Genomic DNA, 14,688 nt, shown 5'->3' on the forward strand with positions numbered 1-14,688 from the left:
ATCATCAGAAAAAAAGTAACTTAACTTTAAATTGACAAACATGGTTTTGATAGTTGTTTTTACAGTTTAAAATATATTTAATACGAAAAAAGCAGGTGAAGGCATTATCACTACGTCAATTGCAGGCCGTAAGATGAATACAACCGGAAATAAAGATGAAATAAAATTTGATTATTTCACTATCGACGAATAGCCTTAAGGGAGTGTGACTTTATTTCGAAACTCTTAACCGGAAGTTGTACATTTAAGCGTGTCTAACTTGACGTCGTCGTCCCTCCTGTGTCCTCCTCCGGCAGCATCTCCGCTTCCCGCAAAGGACAGGGGGTGTTTGTAGGACACAGGGCCCGCGGAGGGAGGGGTCCTGGCCTGGACACGGAACCCGAAGAGGCCCCGGGGCCGCCGCTGGATGGAGTCTGGCTGCATTCAGACAGCAATGGCTATGGGTCTGTCATCGAAAAAGGCCTCTGCCAGGAGCGTCGGCGTGGAGCGAAAAAACCTCATCATGGTTTGCAGGTAAAGGCAACATCACGACACCGTCGACAGGCTGGATTCATCCCCAATTTAATATAATACGTCTACAATGGAGGGGATTTGTGGAGCATTTGTTTAACCCACTCAATCCTGCGCTTGGTCCTGAAATAAAAGGATGGAAATAGTGCAGAGTAATGGGCGCATTTCCAGAAAAGGCCGGGGGGGTGAGGACAGGTGCGTGTTCACCTTCACACACCCTCGATTTGTACATGAGAAAACTGGAACATACAGGGTCTTATTAGAGCCTTTACATTTCCTCTATACACCTCCTCTAAATGCTCTGTATCTCTTTAAAATGTAGGATCTATGTTGTTTTTTAATTTATTCTTTAAAAGGATGAGACGCCTGCTTGATTTCAGTCTGTAGTGGTAAACACAGCCTCAGGGAATGAAAATCCAACTGGTGGGCTAAAGATGGAGAGAAGACACAGCAGGTTTCCTGGGCTGTGATATGTAGTCATTTAATGCCCCCATGAATCACTGTGTTGTGTTGATTTCAGAGGGGTTAGGGAGTTCATTATGGGTTAGTTTAACTGTCTGAGCTGAGAGGACCCTTAACTAACCTGACGAGTGTAAATTAAACCCATACAGTCCAGATGCTGAGCCTCCTGGATCTGGTGTTCAGATGCCACAGGGGTAATAGATGAGGCTGCATTCACAGCGATGTCACCCTTGTGCATGTGCACCCTTAACATTTAAGTCTTGTGTCATATCTTGTATGACTCAGGATGATCAGTTGTAGTTTGTGTTGTTTTGGCTCAGGTATCTGAGTGTGATAGCAGTTGTGACCCCAGTCATAGTGTTGATGTGACTGCGAGCAGCTTGACTACAGAGTGATTTTTGTTGTCCCAGATTGTTTCATTTGATTTATTTTTAGGGTTCCCAAAGACACGACAATATTAAGTATTTCAAATAAAAAGGCAGAATTAGAAACGTAGACAAAGTTCTGCCAGATTTCACATCCTGTGGTCCCTCACGGTAGGAGGGGTGTACATAACCTGTGTGAAGTCAAATATATTATTTACATCATTTTATTCATTACATCTTACATCAATATGAAATCAATCTTTCAGTCATTAACATAATTAAACTTTTTCAAAATCAAGATAATTATAATTATTATATATTATGGAATAATTATGGTGCCATAGTATTTTTGTCATTGTCATATTTGTCAATTCAATAAAACACCTAGAAATATTCGAATTACTGCCAGGCTTTATTTTTCTGCTCTGTCGGAAAGAGGCTATAAATTGAATTGAATTTTTACCTAATCCTGTTTTATAGTATTTTTATCTTCTGTGACATCTCTAAAAACTTGTAGGGAAATTACAGCTTCACTCTGATGGTTTTGTTGGTCTCTCATAAAATGTATCATACCGTTATTATGAGTCTTGAATTGTAAATAGTTGAAAATGATATTGTCAGTCTTCTTCTTTTTGTTTTCTTTTGTTAGGATTCTCAGTGTCTGACTTTGACTTAATATGCAGTTTACAGTCTCCAAAAAAAACAAACAAATAAAATGACAATACTCACTCTAAAATTAACACACAATCAATCATGTTTATTCCAGAACCGATCTGTTCAAGGTCCTGTCTCCGTTTTAGTGACACATACAAAGCAGAACACATAATATCACATGGAGCACGCCAGAAATAAAAGAAAAGTTCTCACAGTGGACTTACAACACAAAGGAAGATTAGAGAGGGCATAAAAACTCTGTTGTTGTTGTTGTTGTTTGGACCGACCGTGCTAAGGCCGATTTATTCATAAGAATTTTAATGACAAACACACTGGACAAGAAGAAAATAAATCTCACAAACGGCTTTCAGTCAGTAATGCTCACTACACAGTTTCTTTCTGTTTTCTAATAAACAACATGACACTGATTACGTTCGCTTTGAGGGCGGTTTTTCTTCCAGGCGTGTCTGTGTCAGATCTGCATCTCCTCCTTTGTGATGTTTTTGACCTTTTCACGTTGTTGGTCTTGACGTCGTTCTGCTCAGGGCTGATTCAAGTAGTCATAGGTTGTTGTGTGATCGTACAGTTTCACTGGAGAGAGATTCTGAATCAGCTGTGGCCCTCTGGCTGCGCATTAAAGCAGGCTGGGCAGCTTGAACTGCTGCCTGGCTACAGAAGCTAAGCTGACGTTAGTGCTCGATTAGTACACCAAGGCAAGCTTTTATTTTCCCCTAATACGTGTGTGTGTGTGTGTGTGTGTGTGTGTGTGTGTATATGTACACATATATAAAGTCTGACCTCTTTTTCCTTATACATGTTTAACACACAGTCAACACACACAGAGATTAACATTTTCAGTTTTCAACATTTGATGGGTTTGAGAGAGGTTATGTCGTCTGGTGGGTTTTCAGAAATGTTACCTAATGTTTCACATCTCTGTCTCTCTGGGGCCTCATAACAAAGACAAACTGACATCACTGTCCTGCTTTAAAGTTTGTTATACTCAATCTATATTGTGGGTCACCGGTAGCAGGCACAGAAACTTACTTCGTCCACACAGCATTTCTCATACTTAACAGAGTGAACCCATTTTAATTAGATAAACATGTACAGCAACAGACAATCGTGTATAAATATTTGCACTACCACAGGGACTCCTTTCTGTATAAGGCCTAGTTCAGGGACTCAAAGACGTTTTTATAAGACAAACTGAATCCAATACTTATAATTAAGAAAAAATTCCATCAGACACAAAAAAAAAAACATAAATTGCTGTCGTCAGGTAAAAAACATTGTGGCTTTAAATTTTTAACTGAGGAGAATGCTCTGGCTTTTTAGCATTGTAACGAGGTATTTTCAAGTTTATCCAAATAGTGTCACAGCCCGAAACTTGTAATGTTTTCTACCTGATGCCATCAAAACATCCACACAAATTTAACTTTAATAGCTATGAAAAACAAATGTATGTTGAAACAAATGTACTGTATTATGTCCACAGTGGCACTAGTGTATCGACAGTATCTCTGAGCTGTTGCCACTAGCAACAGGTTTTATCTTATTATGGCAGGGCTGAGCCTCACAGTAATCAGTGGATATTTTCGTGCAACTCTCTATTACCTTTGTTCATTGGGCCTGATTTTACCAAATTCTAGTGAACAACCTCAAATACACTTCTTTGTTTACAGGCCTTTTTCTGTAGTCGGTTTAAAATGTACCGTTTTGTTGCTTTAGTCTGGCTAAGAGCTGTCATGCCGTGGTCCATGAACGGAGGAACACATTGCTGTGGTGAACCTAAGAAAACATAGATAAGATGAGTGAGACATCACAGGTCCTATATAAGATGTCATTCCTTCAAATGCTTTCTATAAACAAAATCAACAGAGGGAAAGGAGGGAGAGTGATGGTGCAGTGCATATTGGCTGAGGTTTTAACTCTTCTGAGGTGTGGCTTGAGAGGGGAGAACAAAATGTTGTGTACTCGAGTAAACACTGATACATATTCACATCATGCATTTGGGCATTTCAGCAATAGTAAACAGTGACATCTGCATGATTTTGTGCCACTTTCCACCTCTCTTAATTCAATTTTTAAAAATTAAACGCCAACATTTGAACCTATATGTTTTGAATAACACAGATTTTTAGTTCTGTTCAGTTTTCTGTGCAGCTACCTTTGCATTTTCCTTAATTTCTCCAACTACATTAATTTTTTTTCCAACACCATCAAGTATATGTGAAATTCCAGCAGAAGTTTCTAAAGGCTTGACCAATCGTTTTGGCATCTGTCATCAGTGGAGCAGCCTCCTCTCTCACCATCATTTTCATTCTGACTCTCTGTTACTCTTAATTTCTCCCCTCTGTCATGTTCATACGTCTAATTTACAACTTGGTTCTTCTCAGCCCAACACCCTCACTGTCCATATTGCACCCCTGATCCCTCTACACGTCCTCTGACCATGAAACACTTTGCCTGGACACTTATTCACAAAGGGGATGGATGAGAGAGAGACACACCCTGCTGTAGCCACATGTTTTCATCTTTTAGTGTGTTTGAAATTGACCCAAATTATGTTTCTATTCATCAGAGCACAAGGCATTCTTTCTCTTGGCCGTTTGTGCCGATCCAGTGCAAGACAGGACATCTCCCCCGACATTTCAGGATGACAAACACAGCACTGGCTGGTGTTACACAATGCTGCGCCCAGTGAGGAGTCCGTCAGTGTCATCTGATCCTGCTGGTTATGCCAAGACTAAAGAGAGACAGAAATAAGAAGAGAGACAGAATAAGGAGAAAGGGAAATGTTTATGAGGGAGTTAAGGAGAAAAAGTTTAAAAAAAAAAAAAAAAAAAAAGCTGATGGTTAAGAATTAGTGAAGCGCTTGGCGTATACAGGTTAGGTTTCACTGCTGATAAATGCAGTTTTGGGTATCCTGGGTGGTGCTGTGAACTGAAAACACTTGTGTAAGTACAGTAGAGGGGTGAGAAAGGAGAACAAGAGGGCATTTTAAGAGCTGAGAGTGGGCTTGGCTGCGATCCAGGCCGAGTGAGAGGGGGCACAAAAGAAGCTTGTCAGAATGCCCTGCAGTTGTTTTTCAGTGTCAAATCGTACCAAGAGCATGCTGCTATTCCACACCATCCATTTGCATTTGAGGCACGCCAGTAATTCCCCTTCACATCAAAGGATGTCAGTTCATTTACAATCATCTGATGTAATGTTCTTTTTGAGATAACATGCCACTTTGACAGTTCAGAGGGAACACTTGACTTTATTCTGTTATGATTTAAATACTATCCCATCAATCAGTAGATAGTAATGTAATTAATTTGATGTTTCTGTACTTGGCCCTAGGAACCATGCGGGGGCACTTGGTTGTTTCCCAACAGCCTGGTCTGGAATTGCTACCTATGCATGACCAGTTTGGACACACGTGTCCTCTTAAATTGTAGACAGAATAGTCAAGTAGTTTCTAGTTGTAATTCCTTAAGAAAAATCACACAATATTTGATATTCTTTATCTCAATATTCAAGTTTTTGGGTCCCAGTAGAGTAAGCACACATTCCCAAGGACCCTACCTAACACCCTAAAGCTCTATTATACCTTGAAACCTGATTGACCCACTTAAAACATTATGTGAAAGAATTTAGTTGCCACTGACCTGTTTCCATGATAAATCCGGCATGACCAAAACAAGTCAAAGCCCCACAGGTAAATTTAATCCAGTTTTCGTCATCGGTTGGCCTAGACTCTGTGCAGAGGCTGTAGTGTCGTCCACATGTTCTCTGTGATGGTGCTGTTTTCTTGTGACATTTTGTGCCAGTCCCCCCATGCTGCAATGTGGTCTCCTCTCATCTAGAGCGTCTTGCGTTTGGGGAAGATGGCTTTCCGAAAAGAGGTGGTGGTGGTACCTCTGCTGAAGGAGGCGCTGCCTAGGGAGATCTTGGTCTTCCCACTGGTGATGGTAGAGGAGCCCAGAGATGTCGTGCTCCTGCCCCTGGTGATGGAGGAGTTCCCCATAGCAAGCTTGGTCTTCCCCCTTTTTATGGTGGTGTTGCCCAGGGTTAAGGCCGTCTTCCCCTCTGTGAAGCTGGTGTTGCCCATTGAGGAGAAGGTTGTCTTCCTGACCCAGATTCGACAGCGGGGTTCGGGGCTCACTCAACTCGAACCATCGCACACTCATGCAGCACACCCTGCTCTGCAAGCCCTCTGTGGTAATAGTAACATCATCTACAATCCAGAAGAGACCAGAATGCTAAACGTGGATAGTGCGACCCCCGTGTCGCATAATGCCTTCGTTGAGCTGGTCAACGTGGGCTCTGGAAGGCCACATACCACCCATGTGTCCGTGTGAATGGACAGAGGCAGCCGTAGGTGGCCACAGCCTATCTTGGGGGACTTGGACAGTGGAGCAATTGTCCCATCACCACGACGACACCAGATGGTTGAAGGACACATTGTTAGAAAGGGGGCAATCTGTGGTGACATCACTTTCTTCTGAGCCATTGTTTCTTATAGCCTCTGATTGTAAGACATTCCCTCTGTGCATGACTGTATATACCATATGTGTATTGAGTCTCAAAGTGCCAGATTTGTTAAGAGAAAGGATGAATGTGTTCATGTTCTCTAGGGGTATCTGAGGCTTTGATTGTACCTCTCCTGTATTTGTGTTATGGGTGTGGTCTCTTCACTTAGAGTTTGTTGTCCATTTGTATCCTTGCTGAACTGTTTGCACGTCGACAGCAACTAAATCTTTATCATTTAGATAATAGAATATCCCGGAACAAGTTGTATCTACATACAAATCAACCAAGCCAAACAGTGTGAAGACATGTTACTTTTATAAGCAGTTACATCAATCAGCTTGTACAATTTCCTAGTTCCAAACTGGGTTTGCTGCTGAACATATGGCAGCATAGTTATAGAAATTCAGACAGACATCAGAATATAAATATCTTATCAGCATGCACAAAAATACCACATTTATACTAAAGATATTTCATACATGTTTATGACTGCACATGAACAGTATACGGAGAATAGTGCTGATGAAAAGCACACAAGCTCTTGTTTGTACATACAACACACACGACTGTTTCACACCTCCCCTCTTTGCCAAGTCGACACACCATAAGCCATCATCTCATCACTGTCACGTTTGCATAACATGCTCAGTGTGGCTTTGGAAAATCTCACTCTTGCTTGCAGACCCATTAGAACTGCAGCTCACTTAGCCCTTTCTTACTTGGGAATTAGATCTTGTACTTTGTGCAACCAGGTTGCACACAAACAACATCATATTATATTGATTTATCAATCCAGACATGGATCACAAACATAGCAGCTCTTTTTTATTTACTATTAATGCTACTGACCTGCTAAAACTGACCAGATAAACATATCCGTGGGTTTTTTTAAATGTGTGAAGGATTCATGTGTGAAAATTCCAGTAGATGTTGCTGTGCTTTTCGTTGCCTCTGATGAGGCTGGTTTTGACCACAGACACAGACTTGGTCCCATGGGTGAAGGTCAGAGTAGTGAGAGAGCTTGTGGTCTCCCCTCGTGTGACAGAGGTTTTGCCCAGTGCTATGCTGATGTTGCCCAAAGTTGTGGTGGTTCTGCTCCAGGAGATCGAGGATTTACCCCAGGAGATGGCGTACTTAGTCCTCAGGAATGAAACCCTGCCTTTAGTAAAGGAGGTCTTGCTTGATGAGAATGCGGTTTTCCACTCATTGTTAGAGTCTTTTTTGGACTGCTTTACTGCTTTTGGTGTCTTAGCCTTGGCTTCAGGGGTCTTTTCCATCTAGGTGTTCCTGCGCTTGGACGTCAAAGCTTTGCGGAAGGATGTGGTTGTAGTTCCCCGGCTAAAGCTGGCCCGTCCCAGAGCCACAGTCGTCTTTTGCCTTTGGATGGTGGAGTCTCCCATGGAGGTGGTGGTCACTCCCCTGAATATGGAGGAGTTGCCCAAAGAGACGGTAGTCTTTCCCCTGGCGATGGAGGTGTTTCCTACTGCCAGGGCAGTCTTGCCCTCGGTGATGCTAGTGTTGCCCATCGAAGCGAAGGCACTCAGCCCAAGCCTGTGCCTGAATGCCGGCTCCTAACATGCAAGCTGCGTAGCTGCTTTCCTGTGGTGCGGCAGGGTGAGCGTGTGAGGTCAAAAGCCAAGCTAAGGCTTGTGCAGCGGCTGCCCTAAATAGATCAGACCACCATGTATAGATAAGGGGGAGGGAATCATTTGCTCATTCTTTGATGCTGGCCAGTTCTTTAGAGAGAGACACGACCCAAAGGACCTGGAAGCACAGCATACACAAAGGCTGAAAGGACAGGAGATTAATTGTATTGTTTTCATGATAACACTGCCAAAGCGCTGAAGGGGGACATTGTGTAGTACACAAGACAATTGGGGTGACCTCAGTATGATAAGATGGCATGGTTGCCAAAAAAAGAAAAAAAACCCCTCTTCCCCGCTGTTGTTGAAGGGTTCAAATACAGTAGTACATTTGTCCGCTTGGATACAGTACACAGCTGCATCTCATCAGCTCGTGCAGCACACGACCAACTGCAAGTTCAAATCCATCACATGTGGATTGGAATGTTTTTTCTCAATTGCATTCCTGTTTCTCTGTGTGCTTGTCTTTCAGATTCTCTGTAAAGACTCTCCTAGAAAAGTACACGGCAGAGCCCATAGATGACTCATCTGAGGAGTTTATTAACTTTGCTGCCATTTTAGAGCACATCCTCAGCCATCGCTTCAAAGGTAACACTGCAGGTAACATAAAGCACAGAAAAAGGCAAATCAGTTAAATTTGGAAGTTACTTTGTGCTGTTTAGCATACAGACATAGGCCAAATATCCGATTTTCTGGCTAGCTGTACTGTTGCTGTGCGTAGAGTGTGGCTGCTGTCAGAGCAGAAATGATTCATTGCTATGTTTAAATTTTGGCTCAGGTTCAGGAAGCTGGTTCAGCTCAGATGGACAGCGCAGTTTCTGGGAATATGTCCGACTGGCTTGCAGCAAGGTGCCAAACAACTGCATCGCCAGCATTGAAAACATAGAGAACATCAGCACATCACGAGCCAAGGCAAGTATATTTGTATGCATAACTGTGTGTATGGAGAGAGGAGTAAAGAAGACCCCTGAATACTCACTCACGTTATACTACAGGGGCGTGCATGGATTCGAGTGGCGCTGATGGAGAAACGTCTGTCTGAGTATGTGTCCACTGCTCTGAGGGACACAAGAACAACCAGGTCAGACTTATAATTTAGATTTTCAAAATTTTAGCCACATGTTTGATACTAAGTCGACAGCAGGGGCCACTAAGGTGCAGTCATTAGTGTCTATAACTACTCATTGTAAGAACTAATAATTTTTCAATGTGGAGATAAAATGTGTCACTTCCTTTGCACCAGATGGAAGTACATGTCTGCTACAGATGTTCATAACATCAAACATCAGAAAATAATACGTAAAATGAGTCACTGTGTTATGAGTATAATATCTGTAAGTTCAGAGATGCTAATGGCCTCTTCATTTGACAGGAGGTTCTATGACGATGGAGCCATTATGCTGAGAGAGGAGGCCACGGTTCTGACCGGCATGCTGATTGGACTGAGCGCAATAGATTTCAGGTGACGAGATACATACATACATATACATGTGAAGACGTACAAACAGTAAATGTCAGGTCAACATCTGGATCACCTGAAATAAAATTGTGTCATTTTATGTCTTCTTCTGTTTGCCAATTTCACACAGTAACTGCGAGAAAGAGGAACTGCTCTATGTCAACAAAGTAGAATAATAAACACTAATGTGTGAAATTGTAAATAAAACATGATTTCTGTGGGACCTTATGCCCATCAGCGACAATGCTTTCATAAATGACAGAGTTCAGTTTGTATTTTTTTATTAATTTGCAAAATATTTTGTTTAATGTTTATGTTTCCAGTTTGTCGTTGTGGGATATTATGTGTAGACTGACGCAAAAAATTTCCATTTTAAAATAAATTTACAATAAAGAGTAATGCCCAAAAGGCAAAGAGGTCTAAATTACCTATGATGTGATTGCATATAAAATATCTTCTAATCTTCCACCGAACATGACCTTAGTATTAAGCACACAGTAGAATTATCACAGACTGACTAATCTTCTGATTTCTCATTTTTTTCTGTAGTTTTTGTTTGAAGGGGGAGACTCTGGATGGGAAATCCCCGGCTGTAATTGACTACACACCCTATCTGAAATTTACCCAGAGGTGAGACTGACTCAGCTGATCTCTCCAGCGTCTCTTGTGTGTATGTACATTGCAGTAGCTCGCGCTCTCTCTGCCTCTCTGTTGTGCAGCTATGACTACCTGAGTGATGAGGAGGACCGCCGCAGCGTGGACAGCAGTAACAGCGAGGAGAGCGTCCCAGAACACCCCTACATCCCACTGGTGACTGACGAGGAGAGTTGGAGTAACAAGTGTCGCAAGATGGAGCAAAGATTTAAGATCGTCTACGCCCAGAAGGTGAATCGCATAGACTAAAATTAGGTTATTACACCTGAAATTGTTGTTCCCCACTTTGGACCTGTACTGACAAATCCTGGTTGGGATGTGCTGTGCAGGGATACTTGGAGGAGCTGGTGCGCCTGCGGGAGTCACAGCTGAAGAATGTGGAGACTGAGAACAAGCGTCTGAGAGCAAAGGTGGAGGAGCTGACGGTCCAGGGCCAGCAGGAGAAGAAAGAGCTGGAGGCCATTGTTCTAGAGCTGCAGGCACAACTGTGAGTTGGATTAGCATCACCTTATTAAATCATATTACTTTTCTAATATTTTTGTCCGTGATATTCAGGTACATTCACTAAAACGAAATGTGTTTTTTTTCCATGCTTCATCCAGCTCTGCCCTTATGCCATGTGATTCCTCGCATCTGGCTAAAGACCTCTCCATCCCATTGGTCAACCAGTGGTCCACCATCACAAACAACCAAGACGATGTCAAGTTTTTCCGCAGGTAACACATGTTACATATTCAAAGTGCTTCTATTTTGTCTTTGATTGTTTATATTTGTAGTTATTCTTTGCTACAATGCATTAATTAAGCTATGGGTTAATAAAACAGAAGAAAATGCGTGCCGTTTGTTACGGCAGGTAATAAATGATTTGTGCTTTGACGTTATTGTCCATTCAGGAGGAGTTTCCACAGTTTGGAGCAGCTTTCTACTGAAGTCAGTCTGAACTCTGACTCCCAGAAGACTGAAGGGCAACAGAACGGAGATGCTGCCTGGACCTCAGCGGGTAAGAAAAGCTTTTCTGTGAGTGCAGTATTTAAATTTGCAGGGATTTGTAAACTCATGATATTAAGTTGCAGAATTTTATCATATCACACTCTATAAATGTATTAATTCTGCTTGAGTAGGAATGTTTTTGTGCTCATGACGGCATAAAACCCTTCAGTTGCAGCCACCCATGCACATGTGCACGCATAATTGTACAAAGACCGTTTTTATGGTGTTCTACGTGGGCAGCTTGACTTGCATGCATGATCACAAGCTGAGTTTATGGGGATTTTCTCTGTTTTGTCCCTGTAGGTAAAGACAACACTCCCTCCATGCTGGGTCTGTGTGGCTCCCTGGCATCATTACCAAGCTCCAAGTCCTTGGCCAGCCTCAAATCTAGCGATTGCTTGGTAAACATCAGCACTGAACCCAGCCCTGCGCTCTCTCCCAGCTAGGAGCTCCAGACCACCAATAGTTGAGATTTAACCCCCAGCCTGTCTGCCTGGTGATGCTGCGTTGACCATACCTAAGCACCTGACCGAAACCCTGCTCCCACATCCATCCAGCTCCATGAGATTACAGCAGGAAAGTCGTGACACCACATGTGGATTTTTGTACGCAAGAGTGAAGTCATCATTAAGCTGAAAGGATGCATCTCTTTTCGTTCTCTGCTTTGCCTACAATCCCGCCTCCACTTTGTCCTACAGTATCTATGAATCCATTCATCCAGTATCAAGCTATTCCTCTGCAAACTCCCATCTGCCGTGTTCAAAAGCATCGAATTGTTTCCTTTAATTGTTTTCACATTTTGCTGCAGTGCGGTTTTATTTTATTCTGTTTTCTTCTTCTTCTTCTTCAAAATGCAACCAAAACAGCACTTGCAGCTCTTTGGCTGCACCAACTTGCGAAGAGAGATGTGACGTTCATTTTAAGAGATAGCGAATATCCACGTAGTGTGAAGGATGGGTTTTTACACTATCCACATAAAAGTGAGAAAAAGTTGTATGTGAGTAACTGAATAGTATTTGGGGTCTGCCACCCCTGAAAATGCATATCATTCCTGCTTGAGTAATCAAAAACATACAATCTGTTACAGTATGTTTAAATCTGTGCAGCTATTTATTGATTTTTTTATCAAATCTAAAGCTACCGCATATGTTTGTTTATCTAATTTTAGCCAACACAGCAGTGTGTTTCTTTTTACGTGTATACAACATATTATTAATTTTGTTTTGTGTTGCAATAAACTGCCTTTTCCATTAATATCTGTGGCTAGAGAGTAATATTTGTCTTTCTCTGAGACACTGTCAAAAGCAGTAGATTTGAAAATGGTTTCCAAACAGAAAGTCATTGGATATGATGGCAGATGGTTGCATGGCACACGCAGATCTGGCTCCATCTTGTGGTTTAATTTATCCAGAATGCTCTGTATTTCCAAACAAAGAGCGAAAAACACATGGGTCACTAAATGGTAAAACATCCTCTAAGATAGGACAAATCTTAATCTAACCAACTAGATCAGGATAGACTGTACAAACGATTCCTCCAGATGGGCCCAAACACTTACTCACGCCACCAAATGGCCGTTACATACAGTTTGCGAGAACGTCTAAACGCCCACTGGATTTGTTCTGCTCGTGCATGATGCTATAACCTGGCACACTTTCATATTGCGTATTTCTTTTAGGAGAACAGCTGCAATCTTCACCAGTACATAGAATATTCACAGCTGGTTATAACACTGCAACCACAGAGCCCTTCAGTAAGCTTTCTGCCAGAACATATTGCTGCAGTGTTCAGCTGTTCTGTGAAGGTGTCTAATGGGAGCATGTGCATGTGCTGTCACAGCATTAAGGCGTAGTTGATAGGACAAAAGTTCGGTTCAAGGCTCATGGTCATGCAACATTTACACAGCTACAGTTAATGAGTTATTGCTAGTCACTTATGGCTAGTGGTATGGTCAGCTAGGAGGAGGAAAACACATGCAATTATTTATGTATTGAAGTATAAATGTTTTCTATAAAACACTTTGGAGTCCACTGGCATTGCACAAGGAAAAGCATGGATATCAATCAATCTGACTGTGACTCACACCAATTTCTTTGTACTCTAGTTTTTCACTATTATTTTTGCAGAAACAAGAAGAACAAGAAGTATCAGCTGCACGATAACAGCGGCTACCCTTGATAATCCAGTTGAGGAAGTGTTCGTGTCATGAACTAAGCATTTAGACATTGAGGCAGGGGAGTAATTAGATAATGACATGATTGCAACCTGAACAGTCATTTGTTTTTTTATGGCTACACCTACAATGTGTTTTAACTTGCATGTTTAGCACCTCGAGGAGTGGGACCAGGTCATATTCAAATACTTAATATTAAAATATATCCGGGGCCCTCTGAGCATCTTCTGTGAACCTTGAGGGGGGCACGGACCACACCTTGGTGACTACACACTGTGAATAGCTCCAGAGTTTGGACGTGGGTGTTGAACGGGAGGAGGGGAAGAGGCATGTCCCACAAAGTGGAGCAGAGTGGGTGGGAACTTGAAGTTTTTTAAGGGAGGGGGGGGGGGCTTTCCCTTTCAGCAGACAGATGGATGTAATGACCAATAAATGCTCAGTAGTATTCTGCAGCAGCCAACCAGCTCGCCCTTAGAAGTATCTACTACACAAGAGAGTTGCACAGGTTGAGCTGTTGTGTTGTCACTTTGCAGAAAAGCTGCGAGACTGAGAGAGATGAGTGATCCAACTCCAGCTCTTGTGATTTGTTGAACTGCAAGACGAAAATAAGGATATTAAAAAAAAAAAAAAAAGAAGAAATCATGGTCGTCATCACAAAAGAAAGGGTTCCCAACAAGAGGCCCGATCACAGTGTCGGATCATCGCCGCGGAGCCACTGAATGCGTGCGGGCGGACGGAGAGAGACAGCGCCGCGCACAGCTGCAGCGAGCCCCGGGAAACAGGCGACGTCGAGCCGCGTCGTGCGCCTTCACAAGCGGAGCTCGACCGTGGGAAGCGGAGCGGCGGGGAGGGGGTGGGGGGGTGGGATGTCGGCCAGGAGTGGAGCAGCGCCTCGGGGGTGCAACAACCCCAGCCTGCAGCCCCTCAGAGCCACGGTCCCGTACCAGCTCCAGAGGGGCTCAGCTCTCCTCTGCAGAGAGGTCAAGACGGGTAAATACGCACTCTGGAGGAGGGGGGTTTAAATCTGCATTCACTTCCATGTGGCCTGCAGAGCTCTAAAGTTTGTGTGGTGTCCACAATATCATCGTCAGCAGCATTAAACACTCTGCTTACTGTTAGTGTGAAGTCGCAGTTCTGGTTATTATGATCCAAATAGGCTTCTCTTCACATCCCTTCTCTTTCCTTTTATGTATCACAAAGGCGAGTAGAGCTAAATGAACAGAGGATTGATCAGTGAGCTGGTCAGCATGGCATCAG

General features: G+C 42.8%; 2 protein-coding genes across 3 annotated transcripts in view; both read left to right on the forward strand.

Annotated features, from left to right (window-relative positions):
- Nucleotides 1-280: 280 nt before the first annotated feature.
- rundc3aa (RUN domain containing 3Aa) lies at nucleotides 281-12,501 on the forward strand. 2 transcript variants are annotated; one of them, XM_026362113.1, is made up of 11 exons: nucleotides 281-513; nucleotides 8,628-8,755; nucleotides 8,934-9,067; nucleotides 9,151-9,236; nucleotides 9,528-9,617; nucleotides 10,164-10,244; nucleotides 10,334-10,499; nucleotides 10,598-10,755; nucleotides 10,871-10,984; nucleotides 11,162-11,268; nucleotides 11,562-12,501. In XM_026362113.1, the coding sequence occupies exons 1-11, from the start codon at nucleotides 407-409 to the stop codon at nucleotides 11,702-11,704; spliced, it is 1,314 nt and encodes a 437-aa protein (XP_026217898.1). In that variant the 5' UTR covers nucleotides 281-406; the 3' UTR covers nucleotides 11,705-12,501. The 2 variants fall into 2 exon arrangements, with proteins under 2 accessions (XP_026217898.1, XP_026217908.1); XM_026362123.1 differs by having other exon boundaries at nucleotides 8,628-8,743.
- A 1,796-nt stretch (nucleotides 12,502-14,297) lies between these two features.
- The window catches only part of fam117aa (family with sequence similarity 117 member Aa), a 7,401-nt gene continuing 7,010 nt past the window's right edge, over nucleotides 14,298-14,688 (forward strand). The window contains exon 1 of the mRNA XM_026356384.1: nucleotides 14,298-14,421. Coding sequence (XP_026212169.1) covers nucleotides 14,298-14,421 — 124 coding nt within the window. The remainder of the gene's footprint in view (nucleotides 14,422-14,688) is intronic.

The sequence above is a fragment of the Anabas testudineus genome, chromosome 8, assembly GCF_900324465.2.
Source record: "Anabas testudineus chromosome 8, fAnaTes1.2, whole genome shotgun sequence".
Taxonomy (NCBI): domain Eukaryota; kingdom Metazoa; phylum Chordata; class Actinopteri; order Anabantiformes; family Anabantidae; genus Anabas; species Anabas testudineus.